At 64.3% G+C, this 27,468-nt stretch overlaps 1 protein-coding gene across 1 annotated transcript in view; it reads left to right on the top strand.

Annotated features, from left to right (window-relative positions):
• Positions 1-4,740: 4,740 nt before the first annotated feature.
• Positions 4,741-27,468, top strand: part of MUC5B (mucin 5B, oligomeric mucus/gel-forming) — a 39,478-nt gene continuing 16,750 nt past the window's right edge. The window contains 36 exon segments of the mRNA XM_087422932.1: positions 4,741-4,810; positions 4,914-5,019; positions 5,112-5,221; positions 7,249-7,320; positions 8,204-8,254; positions 8,592-8,853; positions 8,976-9,090; positions 9,242-9,332; positions 9,595-9,701; positions 10,870-11,071; positions 11,584-11,709; positions 11,836-11,953; positions 12,071-12,209; positions 12,565-12,678; positions 12,953-13,022; positions 13,489-13,626; positions 14,021-14,185; positions 14,598-14,692; positions 15,846-15,972; positions 16,247-16,502; positions 16,903-16,958; positions 17,095-17,195; positions 17,352-17,503; positions 17,997-18,135; positions 18,221-18,334; positions 19,368-19,547; positions 20,016-20,255; positions 21,211-21,367; positions 21,691-21,819; positions 21,909-22,053; positions 22,182-22,225; positions 22,308-22,505; positions 22,751-23,708; positions 24,057-25,638; positions 26,485-26,728; positions 26,731-27,401. Coding sequence (XP_087279058.1) covers positions 4,741-4,810; positions 4,914-5,019; positions 5,112-5,221; positions 7,249-7,320; positions 8,204-8,254; positions 8,592-8,853; positions 8,976-9,090; positions 9,242-9,332; positions 9,595-9,701; positions 10,870-11,071; positions 11,584-11,709; positions 11,836-11,953; positions 12,071-12,209; positions 12,565-12,678; positions 12,953-13,022; positions 13,489-13,626; positions 14,021-14,185; positions 14,598-14,692; positions 15,846-15,972; positions 16,247-16,502; positions 16,903-16,958; positions 17,095-17,195; positions 17,352-17,503; positions 17,997-18,135; positions 18,221-18,334; positions 19,368-19,547; positions 20,016-20,255; positions 21,211-21,367; positions 21,691-21,819; positions 21,909-22,053; positions 22,182-22,225; positions 22,308-22,505; positions 22,751-23,708; positions 24,057-25,638; positions 26,485-26,728; positions 26,731-27,401 — 7,644 coding nt within the window.

Raw genomic sequence — 27,468 nt, 5'->3', positions numbered from 1 at the left:
GTCCATCCATACAGTGGAATATTAGCCTTAAAAAGGAAGGAAATTCTGACAGCTGCTACCACATGGATGAATCATGAGGACATTATGCTCAGTGAATAAGCCAGACACAGAAGGGTAAATATATATGATCCCACTCGTATGAGGGCCCCAGAGTTGTCAAATTCATAGACAGAAAATAGAAGGGAGGGTGCCAGGGGTTGGGGGAGGGGGATTGGGAGTTAGTTTCATGGGGACAGAGTATTTGTTTGAGATGATAAAAAAGTCATAGAGATGGATGGTGGTGATGGTCGTACAACACCGTGAATATGCCTAACACCACTTGACATATACTTAAAAATGGTTAAAATAGTAAATTTTATGTTATGTACATTTTACTACAAAACAATCGTCCCTTATGGTTTCCCTGCTTTAAATGCTCCAACACACCCCACGTCCCCAAATTCGGAGTAGACCCAAGCCCCTCTCCTCATCTGACCTTGGCCCTCCCAAGCCCTCTCTTCTCCCTGGGCCCCTTCCCAGCTGCACCAGGGGCCTACAGACCCTCCAATGGGCCATGTCCATCCCTGCCCCGGGGTCTTTGCACCTGTTGTCCCCTCTCTGGTGGAGCTGTTCCCCTAGTTTGCAGAAGCCTCCCCTTCCTTCCTCTCAGCTGTCGCCCCATCCCTCACAGAGCCATCCTCTCTCTTGCTTCCTTCCTTGCTGCCCTAACCCATCACGTGCATTGTAAGCTCCAGAGGGGCAGGAACTTCGTTCTCCTTGTCCATGTAGATCCCCACTGCCCTGGCAGTACCACCTGGGGCTCATCAGAATTTCCTGGAAGGAAGAAAGGAAGGAGGGAGGGAGGGTGGGAGGGAGAGAAAGAGGAAGAGAGGGAGGGAGGGGAAAAAGAGAAGGAAAGGGATCTGTGTGAAGACCAGGAAAAAGGAGACCTGGTGGGGTTCTTCACACGTGGCGGGGCATCCTGGGGGAGAGGATCCACGTTCCTGTGCCCCGGGAGTGGGGTTGGGGGAATGGGCACCACCCTCCCCACAGTGGGCACAGCTTCAGGGACTGGGTGCCAGGTGGAACATGACCTGCCCATCCCCCCCACAGCTCACTGCTCCCTGGGAGACGCGGCCCCCCAGTGGGGCTGTCACGGCCACCTCACTGCACCTCGCATCCCCGACACAGGGTGGAGAGCTCAGTCAGGTCTGTCGACGGACAAGCAGAGGGTCTGGGGGACCGTGATGGTCCAATGCATCCTCCACCTGTTTCTTCTGGAGCAAGCTGGCCCCCGAGTCTCATTGGAAAGGCCCTGAGTGTGTTGGGGGCAGGGATGAGGCCCTGCCATCCCAAAGCCCAGGAGAGAGGGGCTTGTCACCCACACGTGGGGCCTGGGTGCTTCCCCACCGGATTACCCTCCCTGCCTAGTCATACCACTGGGCTGCTCAGCTCATGGGGAGTGTGAGCCCCTCGGGGCATAGACCAGGGCTGCTAGGAACCCCATGGTTCCCACCTATCGTGGCCACACAGCCTTCTAGGGAGCAGGAAGCAGCAGGGGTAGAAGGCCCCATCTCCAGGACAGCCCAGGGTCCCCATCTTCCTGGACCCTCCACGGTGCCAGAGGTGGAGCTGGGCAAACAGCCAGCACTCAATAAATGCCTGAGGCGTGATGCATGCCAGGACCCTTGTCCTGAAATCTGCGCTGCTGTGGTGGGAGACGGAGGAGGCACGAGCTGAGAAGAGGCCCTGGTCTTGCTGGGTGATCCCCAGCACCTTCCAAGCCCTTCCAAGTCCACCAGGGTGGTGGGCTGGGCTGGGGCAGTCTGCCTCTGTGGTGAGGGGTCTTTGTCCACGGGTGGGATCACGTCTACGTCTGAGTTGTGTGGTCACGGGTCTGTCCACAGGTGGGATCATGTCCACCTCTGGGCTATGAGTGGTCAGGGGTCTTTGGCCACAGGTGGGATCATGTCCACCTCTGGGCTATGAGTGGACAGGGGTCTTTGTCCACGGGTGGGATCATGTCAACCTCTGGGCTGTGTGGTCAGGGGTTTTTGTCCACAGGTGGCATCGTGTCCACATCTGGGCTATGAGTGGTCAGGGGTCTTTGTCCATGGGTGGGATCATGTCCACCTCTGGGCTGTGTGGTCAGGGGTCTTTGTCCACGGGTGGGATCATGTCCACCTCTGGGCTGTGTGGTCAGGGGTCTTTGTCCACGGGTGGGATCATGTCCACCTCTGAGCTGTGTAGTCAGGGGTCTTTGTGCACGGGTGGGATTGTATCCACCTACGAGCTGTGTGGTCAGGGATCCTTGTCCACGGGTGTGATCATGTCCACCTCTGGGCTGTGTGGTCAGAGGTCTTTGTCTGTGGGTGGGATCACGTCCACCTCTGGGCTCTGCGTGGCGCAGTGCCATCCTCTGTCCTGGCCGCCCTCTGGACTACATGGGCTGAAAGAGGGACAGGGCGTGCCCATGTGGGGCAGATTCCTGGCACCGTCCCTGACAGAGCCCTCCCCGAGCTCCAGGAGGCCGCTGGCCCCAGTCCTCCTTCCCGGCAGCGGCTCCCTCCTTTATCCTCTGTTCTCGGCTCCCTCAAGTGTGAAGAGGTAAAGACGCTGAGCAAACAGGCTGGGCTCCCAGCCGCATCCGGGATGTCCCAATAGCTGGGACCCTGACGGCCCCACCGCCATCGCTGCCCGAGGATGTGCTCATGGGAGGGATCAGGGCAGCCTCTGCCCCGTGGCACTGCCGGGTCCTCTCCTCACTCATTCTGTGCATTTACTGAGTGCCTGCTGTGTGCAGCTGTGCACAGATGGGAGAAGCCCCTGCCCGCAGGGAGCTCTCCTTCAGGGTGGGGGTGGCGAGGGACGGGTGATGCCCTGAAGAGATAACGTACATTTGAGCCCTGAGACCAAGGCGCCCAGGGCTACTTGCGTGTGTGGAAGGTGAGGGCTGCCCCGAATGGGGCTGGTGGGTCCCTCTGAGGGCTTCGGGGTGCTGCCTGTGTCAGGCCACCAAAGCCACAGCTGGGGGTCCAAAGATCCCCCTGCTTCCTTCCTCTGGTGGAGGAGCCAATGGTCCAGGCAGCGTGCACTCCCCACCCACAGGAGGGACTAGGTGCCATGGCATTATCGAGCACCGGCTGTTTGCCCAGCCTGTGCCTGGAACACGGGCAGGAAGGCCAAGGAGGACAGGATCTGTCTGGGGCCCAGGCACAGCCACAGCTCAAGAGCACAGGAGGGCCGGGCAAGGTCTTGAGCCCACCCACCAGGCCTGTCCTTCAAGGTCCCCTGGCCCAGATCTCCCTCGGAGGCCCCTCCAGTCGTGCCCTTCTGCAGTGGGGACAATGGGGCTGGATATTGGGACCCCGAAGACCCCAGCCCCTTGGAAATGACAGTGACGATGAGGGGGGGAGCTGGCGGGTGGCCTGAGGTCCCCGGGGTCCCGGAAGTGCGCAGGGAGCAGTTCCACGACTGAGATCCCCGTGCCTCCTGCCTCAGCCCAGGGCCCAGGTTTGCAGTGCTGCGGACACAGCAGGCGTCCGGGCGCCAGGGAACGTGGGCCACCTCCAGTGCAGGGGCACCCTGCTCCTAAGACACCGGGACCCAAAGTGAAGAGCATGTCCGGGCCTCCTGCAGGCCTCCGAACACGTGCGGCCTGTGCAGCCGGCGGCCATGCTGAGGGGTGACAGTTGGCAAAACGCGGCAAAGCTTTTAAGAAGGGTTTTCCCTTTACCCCAGAAATTCCACATCTGCAAATTCATCCTCAGAAAGACGCAGGAGGAATACCAGGTGCTCCCCCAACCTGGAACCTGCCCGCGCCCGGGTTGGGAGGGGGGCTGGTTACAGCCATGGGACCCTGCGTGTCTCCCCGGCCATCCTGCGGGCTGTTCTCAGACACGCTCAGGAGTTGGGGAAGGATGCCAGCATCCCAGCGCACCACGGGAGGGGAAAGAAGACAGGCTGATGGTGGCCTCAGGGCCTCCGTCTCCCCTTGAACTTGAACTTGGTGACAGAGAGGAGCCCAGAGACCTGCAGGGGGCACTGCTCAGCACAGCTGGGGTCTCTGGGCACGGAGCCTCCTCCCAGGACCCTCATAAGCACCGCAGACAGGCGCCCCGCCCTCCTCACATGGCCATACGCTCCCCTAGCTGAGCAGGAGCCCCAGGGCCTCTGCTTGCCAGGACGAGCGATGATCTCACAGCCTCACGGCCCCCTCCCCACTCCTCGGGGACAGTGAGCACCTCGGGCCAGCTCCCCCAGGAGCGGTCGGCCCCTCCCCTTCAATCCCACCTCTCGGCCTGGTCAGGCTGCCCAGAGGAGCGCGACGCAGGGCCTGCTGACCACCCTCCCTCTTCAGTGAGCGGGGCTGCAGCCAGGCAGGACCCCGGGCGGTCCGAGGCGGCCCTGCTTTGTAGGGAATTTGCCATCTACAATGGGCCGCCAGCACCACCTTCCTGGCCCAGGCGGATGGCCTGTCCCCCCTCCCTTCTGATTCTCAGAAGCTTCTGGGGGCGGGGGTCCTGCGTCTCCGGGGCCCAGAGCCACAGATTCTTCCTCCTACAGGCCTCTTGCCTGCCACGGCCCCTCCCCAAGAGCAAACACACGTGGCTGGCGCGGGGGAGAGGACGGCGCCCTGCGCAGCCCAGGAGCTGGGCGCCGGGCCAGGGCTTCCTGCTACTTAAGCCCCAGGGCCCCCAGGGGAGCGAGCACCTTGCCTGACTCCCTCCTCGCCTCCCGCCCACCATGCCAGCCCCCGGGATGGGCGCCCCAGCAGGGTGCCGGGCGCTGGCGTGGGCCCTCGCGGCCCTGCTCTTGGTGCAGAAGGCAGGTAAGGCCGACCCCCCGGCTCCACCTTCAAGGGGTGGACGGCTTCTGCAGGCCACGCGCCTGGGGGTTTCTCCCGCTGAGAATGGACAGTGTGTCCTTGACAGGCCCTGCACAGCAGGGACACCCAGCCGCCGGGGCTCTCAGCCTTCGTCAGGAGAAGTTGTGTGCCCGAGGGAAACCACTCGGAGATGGGATGGGGGTGGGCGCTGGGTGAGGAAGCCGAGGCTGGGGGTCTCTCTGGTCCCCATGAGGTCCCCATATCAGAGGCAGGGACAGCACCCAGTATGGATCCCTGTCCACAGGGGCTGCACTTTCTCCACTCTGCCCTTCGAGAATGGCCTGGGGTACGAGGGCAGCCCCCACGGTGGCTCTGAAATACCTCCTGGAAATAGGGCTGCCATGGAGCCAACAGGTGCAGTGCCCACCTGGCAGCAGGGGAGCCACCCCTGAGCCCACTGTGGCACCTCGCGCCACGCCCACCGTGCGGCCTTTTCAGCGGCCTGTACCTGTTGGTTTTGTCTGTTGTCCCTCGGGCCCCAAGGCTCTTAGCATCGCAGGGAAGCGCCAGGAGCCCTAATACTTACTGTCAACACAAAAGATGCGGCCCCAGGGGCTGCCTGGGCAACACCCAGCAGGGCTGGCCTGGAGCTCTGGCCACCAGAGCCTGCCCTGCCCGTCCCCAGCCGCACTCTGCTCCTGCTCCCCACGGAGCCTCACCCTGAGCCCGAGGCTCTCTCCATCTGAGCACAGGAGGCGGTGAAGGGGAGAGGACCGTCTCCCAGAGCACGGGGAGACGTGTGAAGTCACATGAGTCCCCTTTCTTGGGGGGCAAAGGTGGTCCCTACAGCAACTCCCAGAAGGGGTCCTGGGACGCTGCCCAGTGCAGCGACCCCCAGCCTGCAGAGTGGTTTAGGACGCCAGTTCGCCAGTTTGCACAGCCGTGTCCCCGCTCAGCCGGGCTCTTTCGGGCCAGGCTGGCCTCAGCTCCGCACACCTGAGCAGTGGGCCTGCCTGTGAGCCTACCTCATCCTGCACTTGCTTCCCTCTTGTTGGGGACAAATCCCTCGGATGGGGGCGCATCTTGTCATGAGACACTGGTATCCCCAAGCCAGAGGCCCTCTCAGGGGTGGGTAAGGGTGGGCCCTGAGTGGGGGAGCTTCATGTCAGGGGGGATGTGCACCCGACCACGGCGTGATGGGGTGGTCGGCGGCGGGCATTTCTCTGGCCAAGTGATGGAGACCCAGATTCACTGGGCCTGTCACCCGCCCAAGGAGGGCCCTGTGTTTAACCAATTTGTGTGGAAATGGCCCTGATGGAGAGGAGGGATGCCGTGTACCCTGCATCTGTGTGGAACCCTCTGGTTTCTTCACGGTGGTGTGGGGCCAGGGGCTGGCAGCAGCTGGCCCCGGCCAGGCACAGGTGGGAGGGGCTGTGGGTCTGGGGTCAGGGGTGGTGAGACGGAGCGGCTATGCTCCTGGGAAACGCAGTCAGCCGGGGCCCCTGAGAGGAGAGAGAGGTGCCGCGCCAGGACCTGCGGTTTCCACGCATCGGCGTTCCCACCGGGAAAGTGGAACAGGATGCAGAGCAACCCAGCACCCCTCGCTGAGCGCCGGCCCCACCAGGGACATCAGGACACGGCCCCACCTCCCACTCCCCATGAAGCACAGGCTTGGGCTGAGCATGGAGACTCCCGGCAGACGCAAGGAAGGAATTCCAGGGCCGCGTAAAGGGGGTGCCCCTGCCCCAGCCCAGCAGAGAGGGGTCTGAGGGGTCAGCCTTGTCCACTGAGGCAGTGAGAGGTCGTGGGGGCCTGGCCACTGGAGGGGAGCACCTGGCTTGGCCCCAGTCAGGCTGGCGGATGAGGCCCTGCCTAGAGGTGGTGGACACACAGGTGACCTGTGGCAGCCGTCCCAGCACTAGGTCCCCAGGCCTCCCACTTGCCATGATTGATGGTTCTAACGCGGAGCTGGCGCTGGTCTTGGGTTTCTCCTAAGTCACACCTGGAAGCCTCCCCGAGTGCGTGTGCCCCTCTCCCCAACAAAGCTGGTCTTTGTCCTTCTCTGAGGGACGCACGGGATGGGGCCAAACCCTCTCTCTGGGGTGGCCGGGGTCATGGGCGCCAACGCCTTTTCCTGATTCCATTCTCCTGCCCTGAGCCAGCTTCCCTGTCACAGGGCGATGAGGCCCCACCCTGAATTCATGGACAGGGAGGGTGGGGGTCAGCGCAGGGCCACTGAACAGCTGCAGCTCTCTGCCAGAACCTTCCATCCCGGCGGAGGCCTTGCTCTCTCTCACACTGGGTGATGGGGAGGCCTGAGCCATCACGTGGCCGCCATCCTGCAGCCCACGGAGACCCGCCGCCAGTGCCCCGAATAGGCCGCCGAAGGAGGGGTGGCTGACTGTCTGCTTCTCACCGACTCCCGTCCCCTCTTCCCGCAGAGACCCAGGGCAACACGGAGCTGAGCTGGGCGAGCGCAGAGGCTGCCGCGGACGGTCAGAGGGAGGCTGTTGGTACGCGGCCCAGGCTCCTGGAGCAAGTGAAAGGGGCTCCGGGCGGCCGGAGGGGGCCAGAGCCCTCTCCACATCACCCACATGTCACACAGAGACCCTCCCCATCCCATCTGCCCAAGGAGGTGGCAAGGAGGGGCCAAAAACCACTGAGGTGCAGAGCAGAGAGGCTCACACGCTCACACACACTCACACGAGTGCACACACATGTTCTCACACACGTGTATGCACATGTTCATATTCACATGCATGTGCACACATACTCATGCTCACAGAGTGGTCGGGCACACATTCACACTCTTGTGTGCACACTCATGTGTGCACACACACGCATACCCACTAATGTGTCCAGATTCACACACTCACATGTACACTCACTCCCACACACTCATACATGCACACACATCCACACACTCAAACGTTCGCACACTCACACTTGCATGCATGTGGGCACACCCACACACTCACATTCACACACTCACACATGTACACTCACATCCACACACTCATATGTGCACACACGTCCACACACTCACACAGTCACATACATCTCACACACTCATTCACACACGTGTACACACTCACACTTGCAGGCATGTGGGCACACCCACAAGCTCACACTCACACTCTCACACACGTGTGCATACACACACCCACAGGGCAACGACCACATGGAAAAACTCAGGGCAGGAGCACGTCTCAGGCAGACAGGAGGGTCCAGCAGGGGACACCTTAGTCCTGGGGCTCCCTGGGCTGGGTCAGTCCTGGCCTGTGGCTCCCTGCTGCCCCAGGGTGGCCAGAGAGGAGGGTAGGGGTCCCAGGAAGGGGTGTCCCCAGCCAGTCCCTGCCTGGCTGAGTTCCCGGAGTGACCTGGTTTTCTCTGCAGCCCAGCACATGATCTTCATCCCACCCATCACTGTCTTCCCCACCATGAGCCGTAAGTGGACACCACCCATTGCTAACGGGGGCGGGGGTGTTTGCCAGGGGGTCACAGATCTGGATTAAAGCTGGCACAGTGTGGGGCAGCCGGCAGCTGGGTGGCCGTCCCTGTGGACAGTTCTCCTGGGACTGACTCTGGGGTGCTGGGCAGGCCGTCACGGGTCTTGGAGAGAAGCAGAGGAGCTGAGGGGAGGAGGCAGGTATGTCGGATAGAGGCGGCTGCCCTTCTGGCTCCCCTTTCCCAAATTGGGCACCTTGTCCTGGGGAAGGCGCCTGTGGGCAGCTGGGCATGGGCAGTGGCGTCTGGCGGGGGCCCCACCATGTGCTCCCCACAGCCGCGAACCCGGCGCACAACGGGCGGGTGTGTAGCACCTGGGGCGACTTCCACTACAAGACCTTCGATGGCGACATTTTCCGCTTCCCCGGCCTCTGTAACTACGTCTTCTCCGCACACTGCGGCGCCGCCTACGAGGACTTCAACATCCAGCTCCGCCGCAGCCTGGCCAGCTCCAGGCCCACTATCACCCACGTCGTCCTCAAGACCCAGGGGCTGGTGGTGGAGATCTCCAATGGCTCTGTCCTCATCAACGGGCAGCGGTGAGCCCGGGGCTGGGAGGAGCCAGGACTCCGGGGTGGGCTTGGGGCTCAGAGCCGGAGGGGGGGGCACTGGACGCCGTCCCACACCCCGGCCGTGGGAGGACCAGAACTTTCCGCCCCAGGGAGGACCTACCCTACAGCCGTGCTGGACTTGTGGTGGAGCAGACCAGCGTCTACGTCAAAGTCAACGTCCGGCTGGCGCTGACCTTCACGTGGAACGGGGAGGACAGCGCTCTGGTGAGGATGCCCCAACCCCAGGCCCCTCTCAACACAGCTGGGGGAGCCCCCGCAGGTGGACAGTGGGAGAGCCTTGCGGTCCCCCGGGGTCAGTGGGGATGGGGCCCTGCCTGGCCAGCAGAGGCTGGAGCTGCCCCTCCCATGCCCTCAGCTGGAGCTGGACCCCAAGTATGCCAACCAGACGTGCGGCCTGTGTGGGGACTTCAACGGGCTGCCTGCCATCAATGAGTTCTACGCCCACAGTGAGTGCTGCCCGGGGTCAGGGCGTGGCAGGCAGCCGAGGGCCAGACAGTCCCAGGGAGGCCAGGAGGGCCAAGGGGGGGTGGCGTCACCCAGGCCGTTGGCAGGGAGCAAATTGGAGTGGAGGCAACGCTCAACCCAGTGATGCCCCAGAATGAAGTTTCAGGGGGTCCTGGGCATGGGCAGGGGGTCCCCTGGCAGCCATGCCCCACACTGCCCCCAGAGCCCCTCAGCGCCCCCACACCAAGCGCCGCGTCTCTGCAGACGCCAGGCTGACTCCTGTACAGTTCGGGAACCTGCAGAAGCTGGACGGGCCCATGGAGCAGTGCCAGGACCCCCTGCCCTCCCCAGCTGACAACTGCACCGACGAGGTGAGCGCCTCTCAGGGGCCCGGGCTCCCTGTGGCCCCTGTCCCCAGGTGTGGGGATAGCGGGGCGGGGACTCACCTCCTGGGGGTGGGACCTCGGGTGTCCAGGCGAGAGAGGGTCTCCTAGCCCCGGGCGGCAGAGACTTGGCCTCCACTCTCGAGGCACACCCTCTGCACCCACACGCCTCCGCGTGTGTGCCACTGCCACACATGCTCAGCATGTGGGCCATGTGCTTGCGGGAGTGTGTGTGTCTTGGGCTGCATGTGTGTGCAAATCTGTGCCCATAAACACAGTCCCACCAAGAGTGGGCACTCAGGGGGCCCAGGGCAGGAAAGCCCTTCCAAGGACCCGGGAGGACCCCACCTTTGGAAATGGCCTGGAAGCTCCAGGATCCCCCAGAACCAGCAGAATCCCCAGGCCTGAAATCAGGACGTGGGCCTGTGGCCCACTCCCAGCCGGCCGGGGGGTGGGGAGGGAGGATGTTCATCAACAGCCAGCACTGACTCTACGGGGGCTGCCTGAGGGTGGACGGGCACCTCCGCCTCCCCCTCCTCTGAGCCACCTCCAGGCGCAGAGTCTGCACCTTTCCTGGTTGTTGACACCATGGGCAGGGGTGTCCTGGAGCCCTGGATGGGTGGGGGGAGTCCAGTGTCATGGGTCACTCCCCAGAGCCAAGCAGAGTTCAGCACCCAGCAGTGGCAAGTTCACAGTGGTTGACTGGATGGATGGGTAGGTGGGTGGGTGGGTGGATGGATGGATGAAAGGATATCTGGATGGATGGATGGGTAGGTGGGTGGGTGGATGGATGGATGGATGGATGGATGGATGGATGGATGGATGGATAGATGGACGGATGGAGGAATAGGTGGATGGGTGAATGGGTAGGTAGATGGACAGATGGATGGATGAATGGAGGGATGGGTGGATGGATGGATAGGTGGATGGAGGGATGGGTGGATGGATGGATAGGTGGATGGAGGGATGGGTGGATGGATGGATAGGTGGATGGAGGGATGGGTGGCTGGAGGGATAGGTGGATGATGGATGGGTGGGTGGATGGAAGGAACCCCAAGAAGAAGAGGCTCCCTGGCTGGGGTGGGGAATGCAGGGTTGGTGTCCCTGCACGATCCTGCGTGGAGGGCAGAAGGTGCCTAGCCTTTGTGCTCCCCAGGAGGGTATCTGCCGCCGCACCCTGCTGGGCCCGGCCTTCGCCCAGTGCAATGGGCTGGTGGACGCCGATGTGTACGTGGCCGCCTGCACCCAGGACCTGTGCCGCTGCCCCACCTGCCCATGTGCCACCTTTGCCGAGTACTCCCGCCAGTGTGCCCATGCGGGGGGCCAGCCACAAAACTGGAGGGGCCCTGACTTTTGCCGTGAGTGTCCCCCACCAGGGCCTGGGCTGGGGCCCCAATGGGGGCCAGCCTGTGCCCTGTACCCACGCTGGGTCCCTGGGGAAGGGGTGAGGGATGAGACCCTTGGGTCTGGCTGGGGACACAGGGCAGGCAGAGCCACTCAGGGGGCCCACCAGCAAGAGGGTGGGCTGGGGAGCAAAGGGGGATATGCAAGGCCAGGGGTGTCTGGGGGCCCTGAGGAAGGACCCGGCCGGGGCACAGTGAGCTGAGCTCACCCTAGACCCTAGGTGGGCATGAGAGGGCTGTCCCAGGAGACACTGGGCCTCGTGCTCCCTTCGCCTCCCACCTCACCCAGAAGACGGCTGGGGGCCAGGACAAGTGGGGCCACGGCTCCTGAGAAGAGGGGCTCCCTGGGCCCAGCTGTGGCTTTGGGGACCCCTCGTGGCACATGGAAGACAGGAGCAGAGGTGTCTGTCTGCCTGCCGGGTGCCTGGGTGGCCTCCTGAGGGCCCAGCGTTGCCTCTTCCCTGCAGCCCAGATGTGCCCCCTCAGCCTGCAGCACCAGGAGTGCGGCTCACCGTGTGCCGACACCTGCTCCAACCCTGAGCACTCGCAGCTCTGCGAGGACCACTGCGTGGACGGCTGCTTCTGCCCCCCAGGCAGGTCCTCCTGGCCCTTGAGGACTGTCCTCACCCGGGACCTTTGCCCCCACCCCATGGCTGCCTCCGGTCACTGTGTTTCCAACACCCGCCCCAGCCTCGGCTGACCCACTCCTGCCCCCCCAGGCACAGTGCTGGACGACGTCACCCACACGGGCTGCCTGCCCCTGGAGCGCTGCTCCTGTACCCACAGTGGCCGCATCTATGCCCCAGGGGCCTCCTTCACCACCAGCTGCAGCTCCTGGTAGGCCCCCAGCCGGCCCTGCCCCTGCCCCTGCTCCTGCCTAGGGCGGGGGTGCATGGGGTGGGGTCCGCCTCCGCCTCACTGTGCACCCTCTTCTCACGGCCTCTTTTCCCCCAGCACCTGCTCCAGGGGGCTGTGGCAGTGCCAGGACCTCCCATGCCCAGGCACCTGCTCCGTCCAGGGCGGCTCCCACATCTCCACCTACGATGAGAAACTCTACGATGTGCACGGAGACTGCAGCTACATCCTGTCCAAGGTGGGTCCCGCGGGGCTGCGGACATCAGGCCCCACCTGCTGGGCCCCTCGGCCTCCTCTGCTCCAGGGAAGGGCCCTATGATGGCCGTCAAAGTGGGTGAAGCCCCTGCGGCCCCCTCCCATCCTGAGAGAAAGGCCCCAGGCTCACACTCACGGGGGCTGAGGGGCCCCCGGCCCTGAGGAAGCTGCCTGGAGATGACCGCAGGTGCCAGAGGCCACCACGAGCCACTGGCCGCCTCCAACCTGCATGGGCGTTCCCGGGCACAGGGGCACCACACACACACACACATGCAGCCCCTCTCTGCCGTGTGGGGGCCGGCTGTCCCCCAACGAACTGGTGGGCTTTGCCTCGTCAGAAATGTGCAGACAGTAGCTTCACCGTGCTGGCTGAGCTGCGGAAATGCGGCCTGACGGACAACGAGAACTGCCTCAAGACGGTGACACTCAGGATGACCGGCAGTGGGGACACAGTAAGGGTCGGGGACACAGTGAGGGTCGGAGAAACGGTGAGGGTCGGGGCCGGAAGAAGGGCAGGGATGACAGGACAGAGATGGGGAGGACGGGCTCCAGCTCCCTCCCTAGATCCCACAGCCCCAGGGACCACCGCCCTCCCAGCCACACGGAGGTTGAGGGTCGGAGGGGGTTCGGAGGTTCGAGGTTGCAGACAGGGTGGCCAGCGCTCCCTCGTCTGTGAGCTGGCGGGCCCCTCCCCACACTGACTGCGGCCCTGCCTCCTCTCGCCAGGCCATCCAGATCCAGGCCAACGGCGGGGTGTTCATGAACTCCATCTACACACAGCTGCCTGTGTCAGCAGGTACGCGGCCCCTGGGGCAGCTGGGCCTGTGCAGCCAGGCAGGCGCCTCCAGAGTGACCGTCCACTCCCAGAGCCTGAGCAGAACCAGGCTGGGCCCTTGCTAGTTCTTTGTGGCCTCGGGCAGTTTCAGAACACCCCATGGTTGGTTTCTTATCTGCAAAGTGAGGATGTCAGTGGTCCTACCGAGGCTGCTTTGGGGACCCTGTGTTGAGCACACTTGGTGGCCGGCCTCTCAGGGAGCATCAGCAGTCACTCATGACCCGAGCACACATGTGAGCTCCTGCCTGGCTCCAGATCCCAGGGTGGTGGCTGGGGTCCACCAGATACCTGACTCACTCCAGCCCATCCTCTACGGGCCCATCCCCGCCTCCTGGGCCGTCCTGGAAGCACGGGGGCTCAGGCATCGGTGGTCAGCCTGGCCAGGCCTGGCCTCCGTGTAGCCTCTGACCACCCCCTGCATCCACAGCCAACATCACCATCTTCAGGCCCTCGTCCTTCTTCATCCTGGTCCAGACGGGCCTTGGGCTACAGCTGCAGGTGCAGCTGGTGCCTCTCATGCAGGTGTACCTCAGGCTGGACCCCTCCTACCGAGGCCAGATGTGTGGTAAGACTCGGCGGGAGGGCTCGGAGGGGCAGGGGCAGTGGGGATGACTCAGCTCCAGGCTGCAAGCAGCAGGGCGGGCAGAGTCTGGCAGGAGATGGGGATCAGGGAGGCAGCTGCTCCCAGAGACCCCTGCACCAGCCCAGGGCACCCGATGTCTGGCCCGTGGCAGGAGGGAGGTGGCCCTGGAGGACAGTGAGCAAGCCACGCAGCCCTCACTTGGGCGGGCTGTGCGCAGGGGCTGACGCCCACCAGGGCTTATCTGCAGATGGTTCTGGAACCAAAACCCTGGGTTGGGGCTCTTGGCCAGTCTGCCTTGTGGCGGCACCCGGAGGAACTGCAGGGCAGGGGGAGTACGGCCGAGCTGGACGGCCAGCTAACGTTCCCCCGTCCCCAGGCCTGTGCGGGAACTTCAACCAGAACCAGGCCGACGACTTCCGGATCCTCGGTGGCGTGGTGGAGGGCACAGCCGCCCCCTTTGCCAACACCTGGAAGACCCAGGCCGCCTGCCCCAACGTCAAGAACAGCTTCGAGGACCCCTGCTCCCTCAGCGTGGAGAACGGTAACCCACCCCTGGGAGCCCTAGGGTTACCCCGGGTCCGGGCCTGGGGGCTACCCATCTTCGCAGGAAGCCTCATCTCACCCGGGCTCCGGAACTGGAGGGTCTGGGGAGACCCCCATATCCAGGCGTGCATGCAGGCGGGAGGGCTGGGGGTGAGCAGGGAGGGGGCGCTGAGAGCCCGTCTCTGGGAGCAGCACCTTCCCGCCCCGTAAGCAGTGCCCACACGGCACGGTGGGTGAGCCCCAAATTCCAATTCAGTTTCCCAGGGCCGAGGGGCCCCCACAGGCCTGTGTGTTCGGAGCGGAGGCTGCTGGAGGTGTGCGGGTGCACGGGGAGTGAGGTGGGCACAGGGAGCCGGCGGCCGCTAAGCTGTGCCCAGTGACCATCAGCCCGCCCGCCTCCCCTCTTCCAGAGAACTACGCCCAGCACTGGTGCTCGCTGCTGACCCACCCTGCCGGCGCCTTCTCGCCCTGCCACACCATCGTCAACCCTGCACCCTTCCACTCGGTGAGACCCTGGTGGGCTGGTGCTGGAGCGGGACCTGCCCCGCCTGGAGCCGTCCCTCCCCAGCCACCCCTTCGGGGTCCCTCTCTCACGGACGGCCCCCGACACAGCGGGCCGGGCCAGTCAGTCCCACTCTCGGCCATGCTCTGGGCTCTGGGCTCTGGGCACCAGCACTGTTGGTGTGTTTGTTGCCGTAACTAAGGACCACACACTGGATGGCTAAAACCTGGAGACATTTATCCTCTCACATTCTGGAGGCCAGAAGTCCAAAGTCAAGGTGTCACAGGGCTGTGCTCTCTCTGGAGGCTCCAGGGGAGAGTCCTTCCTGCCTCTTCCAGCTTCCGGGGGCTCCTGCGTTCCTGGCTTGTGGCCACTGCACCCCAATCTCTGCCTCGGTCATCACATGGCCTTCTCTCTGTGTCTGTCTCTCCCTGTGTGACTGTGTCCAAGTCTCTTATAAGGACACCAGGCATGTTGGATCAGGGCCCACCCTAATGACCTCATCTTAATTGCGTCTGCAAAGATCCTATTTCCGATAATCTCACGTTCACAGGCCCCGGGGGTTAGGACTTCCATATACCTTTTTGGGGGACACAATTCAACCCACAAAGGCCAGGTCACAGGCCACTTTTCCAGAAGCGAAAGCCCTAAGTGCACATGACTCCAGCCTCAAGGAGTCTGTCTGCAGGTGGAGGACCCAGGCCACCTCTGCCCATTTGGGGGTGGCGCACCTCCACCCTGCCGTCCAGCCTACCCCACCTCCGGCCGTCTCTTGCCTTCAGTCTCTCCCCACCCCACTCCATTCACGCCCTCACATGCAGCACCACCAGTGACAGATCTAGAATTCAAGCTGGACCCTGCCCTGCCCTTCAAGACCCCTCCCCAGACCCCATCCTCAGCCCGGCTCCACGCCTTCCCGCTGGGCCCGGGCCCAGCCTCTCCCACCACAGAGTGTGCAGCTTGTCTCCCTGGTGGCCTCGCACAAAGCACAGGGGGCTGTCCCCCAGGAGGACCCACCGCCTTCAGTCTGCGCCATGAGCCCTCCTGGGGGGTGGAGCTCCCAGCCCAGCTGGCCGTCCCAGGAAGGACAGACTGGGAGGGGTGGGACCCTGGTGGGCTGGAGTCCCTGACGGCCCCCTGATGTCCCCGTCCCCAGAACTGCATGTTCGACACGTGCAACTGCGAGAAGAGCGAGGCCTGCATGTGCGCGGCTCTGTCCTCCTACGTGCGGGCCTGCGCTGCCAAGGGCGTGCTGCTCCGCGGCTGGAGGGACGACGTCTGCAGTGAGTGCCCCCGCGCCGTCCTGGCTTCACCCGGCAGGGGCGGGGGGCGCTGGGGACCCCGGGGGGCAGCGACCCCCACCCACATGTTCTCAGCGAGGGCTTGGCGCTTCCTCCTCCGGTCCAGCCAAGAACCTTGTGCCCTTACCATCCCGAGTTCCAGAGGGGGAAACCGAGTCCCAGGCCACTTCAAACCCAGTTTGGACATGGTAAAGCGACGCCAGACAGGGCCACTCAGCCACTGACCCCTGTGTCGCCCTCCACACCCCACCTCTAGCCAAGTACATGAGCAGCTGCCCCAAGTCCCAGACCTATGCCTACGTGGTGGACGGCTGCCAGCCCACCTGCCGCAGCCTGAGCCAGGCCGACGTCACCTGCGGCATCGCCTTCGTGCCAGTGGACGGCTGCACCTGTCCCTCGGGCACCTTCCTGGACGACGCCGGCGCCTGTGTGCCCGCCGAGGCCTGTCCCTGCTACTTCCGCGGCTCCGTGGTGGCTCCGGGAGAGGTCGTGCACGACGACGGCGTGGTGTGGTAAGGGGCCGGCCAGGCCAGCCCTGAGCCCTTCCGGGAAGAGGAGCCTCTCCCCTGGCCCGGGAGGGTGTCCTGAGGGCCGGGGACCACGGAAGGTGCGGCGCGTGCGCGGCGGGCGGCTCTCACTCTGGGGCCGGCCCGGGGTGCCCCCCATCGCCTCCCCGGTGGCTCCTTTACCAGCTGAGGCCACGTCCTCATCTTCGAGTCCAAGCTGCCTTCTTGCACACCTGTTGCCCGTTTACTCGAGCACCTCCGCGGGATTTGGGGCCTCGCTGCGACCCTGGCAGTGGGCACCGTCCTTTCCTCAGACGAATCCTGGCGGGCCCAGCCGGCAGAGATCCGGGTGGGGGTCTGTGGGCAGTGGGCAGCGGGCCCAGACCAGGTTGCCCATCTCTCATAGCTCCTGTGTGAGTGGGAAACTGAGCTGCCTGGGAGCCGAGGAGGAGACGAGCACAGGTACCTTCCTCCCTCCGAGCCCTGCCTGGGACCCCCGGAACCCCACCCGGGGTGGCAGGGGGGTGCTTCTGTTGGCCTCAGGGTGGGGGTCCTGCCCACACCAGCGGGCTCCTCCCAGTGTGCCATCCCTCCGCAGGGTGTGTGGCTCCCATGGTGTACCTGGACTGCAGAAACGCCTCAGCGGGCACACCCGGGGCCGAGTGCCTCAGGAGCTGCCACATGCTCGACGTGGACTGTGTGAGTTGGCCAGGGAGGGCACAGCCCCTGCGCTGCCTGGAGAGCATGCCCACCCCTAAGCCTGGGCACCCCTGGGTTGGGCAGCGTCCCCTCCCCTCGGTGTCCCCCGGGCCCCAGCAAGGGACGAGCCACTGACCATTTCCCACTCGTCCACAGTTCAGCACCCACTGTGTGTCTGGCTGCGTCTGCCCCCCGGGGCTGGTGTCGGACGGGAGTGGGGGCTGCGTGGCTGAGGAGGACTGCCCCTGTCTGCACAACGAGGCCACATACAAGCCCGGGGAGACCATCAGGGTGGACTGTAATACCTGGTGGGTCGAGGGGCTGCAGAGGGGAGGGCGTGGGCAGAGACCACAGGGACAGCGGGCCTGAGCTGGCCTCAGCGAGGGGGGTCCTTGGCAGGGAGCAGGAGAGGAGCTGAGGCCTGGTGCTGTCCCCACCCCTTAGAAGCCCTGGGCAGTCCCGTTTGTCCTCTGGGAGGTGCCCCAGGGGCCTGGCCTCCTCTGCCCAGCAGATGGCAGGGGCCAGTTAAAGCTGACACCAGGACCACCAGCCCTGCACCCCAGGCGCCAAGGGCTGGGGAAGCCTCAAGACAGAAGCGCCACCGGCAGGTGGTGGGTCCTGTGAGCCCCACACTCACTGCTTCATTTGACCCCTCTCGAGCGTGGGGGGGCACCCCATGTCCCCATTTTATGAGCAGGGGCTGGGTCCCCGTCCTTGTCATGGAGGGGACTGGCTTGGCCACAGCGGCCCAGGGGGTAGGCTCCTGCCCAATGAGCATCGTGTCCTCCCCTCGCCACGCAGCACCTGCAGGAGCCGCAGGTGGGAGTGCAGCCATCGGCCCTGCCTGGGCACCTGCGTGGCCTACGGGGACGGCCATTTCATCACCTTCGACGGCGAGCGCTACAGCTTCGAAGGGAGCTGCGAGTACACACTGGCCCAGGTACGCGGCCCCCTCGCCCCTCCCAAGGGCCGGGCTTGGTTGGCCGTGACCCATGTTACCCAAGTCTCACCTCTCCCCGTCCCAGGACCACTGCGGGGGCAACGGCACCACCAACGGGACCTTCCACATCATCAGCGAGAACGTCCCCTGCGGGACCACGGGCATCACCTGCTCCAAGGCCATCAAGCTCTTCCTGGAGGTGCGAGTCCACCAGGAACCTTCTCCCTTCCTCTGCAGCCCACCCTGGCCCTCCAGCTGAATCCCTGGCCCTCCAGCTGAATCGTGTCTTGGGGCCGCCTAATAAATGGCCACACCCCGGGGACTTAAAACCAGAGAAATTCATTCCCTCACGGTTCCAAGGCCAGGTCTCTGACATCCAGGTGTCACGGGGCCGCGCTCCCTCGCAGGCTCCAGGGGAGGGTCCTGCCTGCCTCCCTCAGCTTCTGGGGCTGCAGACGTTCGTTCCCGGGCCTGGGGCTGCACTCCTCCTGTCTCTGCCTCATCTTCCCATGGCCTCCTCTCCGTGTGTCCTTTCTCCTTCTCTTCTCTTATGGGGACACCTGTCATTGGACTTAGGCCCACCCTAAATCCAGGATGACCTCATCTCGAGATCCTTCACTTAATCACATCTGCAAAGACCCTTTATCCACGTAAGAGCACATTCACAGGGGCCGGAGTTTAGGATGTGGACATGTCTTTTGGGGGCCTCCCTTCAGCCCACCACACCTAGAGATGCCCACTTCCGGCAGAAGAAGATCAGAGTTCCCAGGGCAGAGAGCAGAGCGGCTGGCTGGGGGGCGTTTCCCCCGAAAGAGTGGAGGAGCAGGAGGAAGGCAGCAGCGCTCAGGGATCAGCGGAGGCGGGGGGGTGGGGGACAGCCGGAGTTGGGGGCGGCAGGGGGTGAAGTGCTGGGCAGGGGAGCAAGGCCTTGGCCACAAAGAGCCTGAGGCAGCCACGCGGGCTCCCGCAGCCTCGCGCTGTGCCCTCTGCCTTCCTCTGCTCGCCTGTGGCCCCCAACTTTCCACGCAGCCTCCGGGCTCCCAGCACACCCTGCCCAGCCTCTCGTCCTGCATTCGCCGACTGTACCAGGAGCCCTGCTCATCCGTAACACCAGCCCCATGCTGGTGCTCTGGGGCCCCTGAGCACCCGTGGAGCCCCTGCCCTGGGCCATGGGGTGGGCTCTGGCCCCAGAGCTGGCCCCTGCAGCAGCTGCTTCCCCTGTGCCCTCGCAGAACTATGAGCTGATCCTCCATGAGGGCACCTACAAGGTGGTGCAAAGGGGGTCGGGCGGAGACCCGCCCTACAAGATCCGGTACATGGGCATCTACCTGACCGTCGAGACCCGCAGTGGCATGGTCGTGTCCTGGGACCGGAAGACCAGTGTGTTCATCCGGCTGCGCCAGGATTACAAGGTGTGGGCAGGCGGGCTATGGGATCCTCTCGGGCCTGGACAGAGCCCCCACTCCTAGACCTGGCCCTGCGGGGACCGTCTGGAAGCTGAGGGTCTGCTGAGGGTCAGCTGAGGGCTGGGGCCAACACATGCACAATGTCAGGTTCTGAAAAGGGGCATGTTCAGACCAAACCAACAAATGGGTGCGTCAGAGTCCTGGTTGGAAAGCCGCTCTTTGCTCTGTGGTCTCCCCACTCAGCAATACCACACCTGCTGGGCTGAGGTTCTGTGGGGGAGCAGGTGCCCACCCTCCTGCCCCCTGCTCACCGAAGGACCCTCCGTGTACCCCATCCTCCTGCAAGTTCACAGGGACTGCCCAGGGGAACCGGGTGCCCTGAAGTCACCCCTCCTGGGCCAGACTCTGTGCTGCTCCCTCGGGCTGCCCCCTGCAGCCCCAGCCCCCATGACCCAACTGTCCCTGCATCTGCAGGGGAGGGTCTGCGGGCTGTGCGGGAACTTCGACGACAACGCCGTCAACGACTTCACCACACGGAGCCAGTCCGTAGTGGGCAACGCACTGGAGTTTGGCAACAGCTGGAAGTTCTCCCCGTCCTGCCCGGATGCCTCGGCCCCCAAGGACCCCTGCACTGCCAACCCATACCGCAAGTCCTGGGCCCAGAAGCAGTGCAGCATCATCAACAGTGCCACCTTCGCCGCCTGCCGTTCTCAGGTGGGCTGAGAGGCGGGGCCCTGGGCTTAGCGGGCAGGGGCTGGGGGCTGACAGGTGTTGGGCTGCCTTCTTCCCTCCGGCGGGAGCTGGGTCTGGCCTGGGCTGGGCCTCTGAGGACAGTGGGTCATGGCCTTGACCATCGCTCAGAGCACACCTCTGGACCTCCCACCAGGCAGGCGCCCGCCTCCCCAGTCCTGGCACAGAGTCCCCTCTGCTTTCCTTGACCACACTCAGCCTCATTCCCTAGAAACAGGGCTCCGAGCCCCACAGGCCCTCAGAGTCACCTCCCATCCCCCCCACACTCTCCGACCTGACGGGAACCTTAGCGGAGCCTCCAGCCCAGCCTCACGTGTGCAGAGGATGTGACGGGCCTCAGACTCTCTTCCCAAAAGTCCTTCTTGAACGAGGACATGGTCTCGTGATCCGGGACCTGCACGCTGACGGGAGGGCGGCCTGGTAGGAGCGGCCTGCAGCTGACCAAGGTGTGGCTGTGCCAGGCCCCGACCCCTCTCATCCACGGCCCCTCTGGGTGCCCTGTCCGAGGGCTCGGAAAGTCCTATGTGAGCCTGACAAGCCATCCTTGCCCCAGGTGGTGCCATCAGCAGTGGCAAATTCGAGACTTGGGTGCCCTCTGGGCTCTGCCATCTGGGAGGGAGGAATGTGGTTGGGGGGCTGCCCCCACCCTGAGGAGACAGGCAGCCCCCCCATTTGTCAGGACAGGGTCACCAAGCAGTTGCGGGAGGGCTGGTCCGCAGAGGCAAGGGTCAGGGACAGGGGTGAGGTCAGAGGCCACCAGGGGCAGGAGTGAAGGTGTCCCGGTGGGCAGGGGACTCTGGCCCCAGCAGTCACCGATCTCAGATCACAGATGTGGGGGTTGAGGTCCAGACGGCTGTCCCATGACCTGAGGGGCGCACTGTCTCTCCTGGCTGAGCGGTCCCTCGCCCCCTGCCCTCAGGTCGACTCCACCAAGTACTATGAGGCCTGCGTGAGCGACGCGTGCGCCTGCAACTCGGGAGGCGACTGCGAGTGCTTCTGCACCGCGGTGGCCGCCTATGCCCAGGCCTGTCGCGACGTGGGCGTGTGCGTGACCTGGCGGACTCCCGACATCTGCCGTGAGTCGGGCTCTGTCCGTGGTGCTGAACGGCAGGCGAGGGGTGGCCGGAGGAGGCGAGGCAGCACGGGCCCCAGTGCCTGACCGCACACGTGTGCACACATGCATACCCAACACGCATGCACTTCAGGTGTGTGCACACGTCCATGTGCATAAAAACCAGACAGACAGGTTGCCCCAAACGAGATGGCTCAGTGAGGGACAGCAGTTCCGGGCGCAGGGCTGAGAAAGGAAAGGAGCAAAGGGCGGGCCCAGACCCCTGCACGCTGCCCACGGTAGGGACAAGGCCTGCAGGCACCCTTAGCCTCTCTCCTCCCCGCCCAGCCCTGTTCTGCGACTACTACAACCCACGCGGGGAGTGCGAGTGGCACTACGAGCCGTGCGGGGCCCCCTGCCTGAGGACCTGCCGGAACCCGAGTGGGCATTGCCTGCTGGACCTGCCTGGCCTGGAAGGTGAGGCCAGGCCATCCCGGGGGAGCCACCGGGCAGCACAACCACCTGGCCCGAGGGAGTGAGTCCGCTCCTGCCTGTGCCCACCCCAGGCTGCTACCCGAGGTGCCCACCCAGCAAGCCCTTCTTCAGCGAGGACCAGATGGAGTGCGTGGCCCAGTGCGGCTGCTACGATGAGGATGGCAACTACCACGAGGTCGGCTCCAGGGTCCCCACGGCAGAGAATTGCCAGAGCTGGTGAGCACGGGCCGGCTGGGGTACAGGAGCCAGCCGGGGAATGGGGGCAGGGCTGAGGTCAGGCCAGGCCGGGGCAGGAACACCGGCCCTGGCCCTGCTGACCCTCAGCTTGTCTCTCCTCCTCCCAGTGACTGCACCCCTGGCGGCCTCCAGTGCACGTACAGCCTCACGGGTAAGGAGGGGCCTGGTTGGGCTGGGGGCTGGGGGCTGGGGGCTGGGGGCTCGAGTGAGCCCTGTCCCTGCGCCTCTCCCAGCCTGCACTTGCACCTATGAGGGCAAGACCTACGGCTACGGGGACGTCATCTACAACACAACCGATGGACTGGGCGCCTGCCTGACTGCCATCTGCGGAAACAATGGAACGATCATCCGGAGAGTCGTGGAATGTCCTGGAACCGTGTCCACGACACCCTTCACCTTCACTACCACTGCGGCCCCGCTGTCCACGACAGGTGAGCCTGGCGGTCGTGCCACTTGTCCTGCCTTGCTCTCTCGAGCCCCTGGCCCCGGGTGATGGTCTGGATGACGAGGGAAGACCATGCAGGTGCTCGGTGCAGGCATCCTGGGCACAAGGGACTGCCAGGGTTCCGCAGAGGCCTGGGGGCCAGCCCTGTGGGTTGTGTCACCCCTCCTCCCAGGCACGGCTGGCGAGTGGGCAGAGGAGGCTGACTGGGTCCCCTGCCCTGTCCCCCCACAGGCCCAGCTCCCACCATCTCCACTGTGTGTGTGCACAAGCAATGCCACTGGTCTGACTGGTACGACAGCGGCCGTCCAGAGCCCGGCATGGGAGGGGGAGACTTCGAGACGTTTGTGAACCTGAGGCAGAGGGGCCACCAGGTCTGCCCAGCCCCTGAGGGTGTCGAGTGCCGGGCGCAGCAGCTCCCCGACAAACCCCTGCAGGAGCTGGGCCAGAAGGTGGAGTGTGACATGGCTCGGGGGCTCACGTGCCTCAATAGCGAGCAGAGCCCCCCGCTCTGCCACAACTATGAGTTGCGGGTCCTCTGCTGTGACTACGTGCCCTGTGGCACCTCCCCGGCCCTGGGCACCAGCCCCAGTCCCTCCCCCGGCAGCACCACCTGGGTGTCAACCCTCAAGTCCCTGCCCACCCCCACCCAGACCACGTCAACGAGAGAAAGCCCCCTCGGGTCGACGGCAGCCTCCACCTCGCAGACCCCACCTGCCATGCCTGCCACAACTGAGACCCAGGAGGTCGGCAGCTCCTCAACCCCGGCTGCCACCACCTGTCAGCCCAAATGTCAGTGGACAGGGTGGTTCGATGAGGATTACCCCAAGTCTGAGAAGGCCGGGGGGGACATCGAGTCCTACGACAGGATCAGGAGTGCGGGAGGGGCCGTGTGTGAGCGGCCTCAGGAGATAGAGTGCAGGGCCGTGCTCCTCCCCAGCATGCGCCTGGAGGACCTGGGCCAGCGAGTGCACTGCGACCCTAGGTTCGGCCTGGTCTGCAGGAACGAAGAGCAGGAGGGCGTGTTCAAGATGTGCTTCAACTACAAGATCCGCATGCTGTGCTGCAGCGACAGCCACTGTGGGGAAGCTGCCTCCACCTCCACTGCCACCACCGCTGCCACTGCCACCTCCACTGCCACCACCGCTGCCACTGCCACCTCCACTGCCACCACCGCTGCCACTGCCACCTCCACTGCCACCACCGCTGCCACTGCCACCTCCACTGCCACCTCCACCACCGCTGCCACCTCCACTGCCACTTCCACCACCACTGCCACCTCCACTGCCACCACCGCTGCCACTGCCACCTCCACTGCCACATCCACCACCACCACCGCCACTGCCTCCACCACCATGATTGCGACCACCGCCTCTACTGCCACCGCCACTGCCTCCACTGCCACTGCCACCACCACCACCACCACCGCTGCCACCTCCATTGCCACCTCCACTGCCACTGCCACCTCCACCACCACTGCCTCCACTGCCACCACCACCACCACCATGCCACCAGCCACAGAAACAGGCACATGGCTGGGCAGCAGCCCAGGGGTGACCACTGTGGTGCCTTTCCTCTCGACGAGATCAACATCCCAAGCCACATCCCTAAACCCCAGCCACACGGCCACACACAGGACGTCTGCCACCAGGAGCCTCACGGCTCCTCCAGGTTCCACAAAGCCCACCACCCCAGAGAGAGCCACGTCAGTCCTTCCAACTCGCACAACCCTGCAGGGGACCACAGGGGGCACCTCACAGGGACCCACCTCCAGGGCTCACGCGACTACAGGAGCACCAGCCAGCACAGCCAGCACCATCTCAACCAGCCCGCCACCCACCTCACGCACCAAGACGAGCACATCAGGAGCAGAGACGCCAACAGGAACTCTGGTACCAACGGCCACGACCGAGGCCAACACCAACCAGGGCACAACCAGCTGTCAGCCCAAGTGCGAGTGGACGGAGTGGTTTGATGTGGATTTCCCAACCTCGGGGGTCACAGGAGGCGACATGGAGACCTACGACAACATCAGGGCTGCGGGGGGCAGGATGTGCGCGGAGCCAAAGAGTATAGAGTGCCGGGCGGAGAATTACCCCGAGGTGAGCATTGACCGGATCGGGCAGGTGGTCAGCTGCAGCCTGCAGGCCGGGCTGGTATGCAGGAATGAAGACCAGCAGGGCAACTTCAACATGTGCTTCAACTACAACATCCGCGTGCTCTGCTGTGACTACGGCCACTGTCCCAGCACCCCGGCCACCACCACAGTCACTCCCCCGGGGACCACCCTGGGACTGACCTCCCCAACGGCCAGTGGCACCAATGCCCAGTCCATGACCACCCCGAGCCCCAGCACAGGCCCCAGCACAGTGACCTCCGGGTGCCAGCTCTCCTGCCACTGGACCAACTGGCTGGATAGTGACCAGCCCTTTCCTGGCTACAATGGGGGTGACATCGAGACCTACTATCACATCGTGGGTGCAGGAGGCCAGCTCTGCTTGGAGCCAGTAGCCATCGAATGCGAGGCCGTCCTCTATCCCGAAATACCCCTCGGGCAGCTGGGCCAGGTGGTGCAGTGCAACGTGGATTACGGGCTCATCTGCAGAAACAGCTGGCAGAGCGGAGGCCAGACCTGCCTCAACTACCACATCCGCGTGCGCTGCTGTGATGACTACAGCCACTGCCCCAGCTCAGCTGCCTCCGAGACCACCACACCATCCCTCAGACCCTCCACCACCAGCACCAGCACGGGCACGTGGTCATCGGGAGTGACAGGAGTCAGGTCCACAGCCACCACCCAGATACACCTCTCCTCCACAAGGACCAGGGAGACAGGACCCTCCTCTCCCAGGACCACCCAGAGCGTCTCCATCCCCACCGCTGAGACAGGTCCCTCATCTTCCGGGACTACTCAGACTGTCTCCACCACTCAGACACCTCTCACCTCCCTCAGGACCACTGAGGTCACTGTACTCAGAACTGAGACAGGACCCTCCTCCCCCAGGACCACCCAGAGCGTCTCCATCCCCACCGCTGAGACAGGTCCCTCATCTTCCGGGACTACTCAGACTGTCTCCACCACTCAGACACCTCTCACCTCCCTCAGGACCACTGAGGTCACGGTACTCAGAACTGAGACAGGACCCTCCTCCCCCAGGACCACCCAGAGCGTCTCCATCCCCACCGCTGAGACAGGTCCCTCATCTTCCGGGACTACTCAGACTGTCTCCACCACTCAGACACCTCTCACCTCCCTCAGGACCACTGAGGTCACTGTACTCAGAACTGAGACAGGACCCTCCTCCCCCAGGACCACCCAGAGCGTCTCCATCCCCACCGCTGAGACAGGTCCCTCATCTTCCGGGACTACTCAGACTGTCTCCACCACTCAGACACCTCTCACCTCCCTCAGGACCACTGAGGTCACTGTACTCAGAACTGAGACAGGACCCTCTTCCCCCAGGACCACCCAGAACGTCTCCATCCCCACCACTGAGACAGGTTCCTCATCTTCCGGGACTACTCAGACTGTCTCCACCACTCAGACACCTCCCATCTCCCTCAGGACCACTGAGGTCACTGTACTCAGAACTGAGACAGGACCCTCCTCCCCCAGGACCACCCAGAGTGTCTCCATCCCCACCGCTGAGACAGGTCCCTCATCTTCCGGGACTACTCAGACTGTCTCCACCACTCAGACACCTCTCACCTCCCTCAGGACCACTGAGGTCACTGTACTCAGAACTGAGACAGGACCCTCCTCCCCAAGGACCACCCAGAGGGTCTCCAGCCCCACCACTGAGACAGGTGCCTCCTCCCCAAGGACCACCCAGAGGGTCTCCATCTCTAGTCCCTCTCCCTCCCCTGGGACCCCAGCCACAACCACCCAGCCAGCCCCATCCAGTGCCCCCACCAGAACCCACATAATGACCACCCCTTGGTCCCCACCCACTCAGTCTCCCTTTCAGACCACGCTGCCCTCTAGCTCCCCACCGCCCAGCTCCCTCACATCCACACCAGCCACCTCACCCTCCGAGGGATGCAGGCCACAGTGCGCGTGGACAGACTGGCTGGACCAGAGCTACCCGGTGCCGGGGGCCTCTGGGGGGGACTTTGAGACCTATGCCAACATTCGGGCGACCGGCGAGGCCATCTGCCAGCAGCCCCTGGACCTGGAGTGTCGGGCTGAGACGCAGCCCAACGTCCCGTGCAGGATCTGGGCCAGGTGGTCCAGTGCAACCTGAGCTTCGGGCTGGTGTGCCACAACCGTGACCAGAGCGGCCCATTCAAGCTGTGCCTCAACTACCACATCCGCGTGCTCTGCTGCAACTACAGCCACTGTCTCAGCACCCCGGCCACCACCACACTGAGCCCCCAGGGGACCAGCCTGGGACTGATCTCCCCAGCGGCCACTAGCACCACTGCCCAGCCCCCGACCAGCCCCAGCACTGCAGGCCCCAGCACAAGCCTCAGCACAACGACCTCCGGGTGCCAGCCCGCCTGCCACTGGACTGACTGGCTGGACAGTGACCGGCCTCTGCCCGGCCGCTACAGGGGCGACATCGAGACCTACTACCACATCGTGGGCAGGGGAGGCCAGCTCTGCTTGCGGCCGGTGGCCATCCAATGCGAGGCCGTCCTCTATCCGGAAATACCCCTCGGGCAGCTGGGCCAGGTGGTGCAGTGCAACGTGGATTACGGGCTCATCTGCAGAAACAGCTGGCAGAGCGGAGGCCAGACCTGCCTCAACTACCACATCCGCGTGCGCTGCTGTGATGACTACAGCCACTGCCCCAGCTCGGCCGCCTCCGAGACCACCACACCATCCCTCAGACCCTCCACCACCAGCACCAGCACGGGCACGTGGTCATCGGGAGTGACAGGAGTCAGGTCCACAGCCACCACCCAGATACACCTCTCCTCCACAAGGACCAGGGAGACAGGACCCTCCT

This window comes from Ceratotherium simum, chromosome 34 (assembly GCF_057802395.1).
Source record: "Ceratotherium simum simum isolate JZ-2026a chromosome 34, ASM5780239v1, whole genome shotgun sequence".
Taxonomy (NCBI): domain Eukaryota; kingdom Metazoa; phylum Chordata; class Mammalia; order Perissodactyla; family Rhinocerotidae; genus Ceratotherium; species Ceratotherium simum.
Note: the sequence above shows the minus strand (reverse complement) of the source record. Positions and strands in the feature narration are given on the sequence as shown.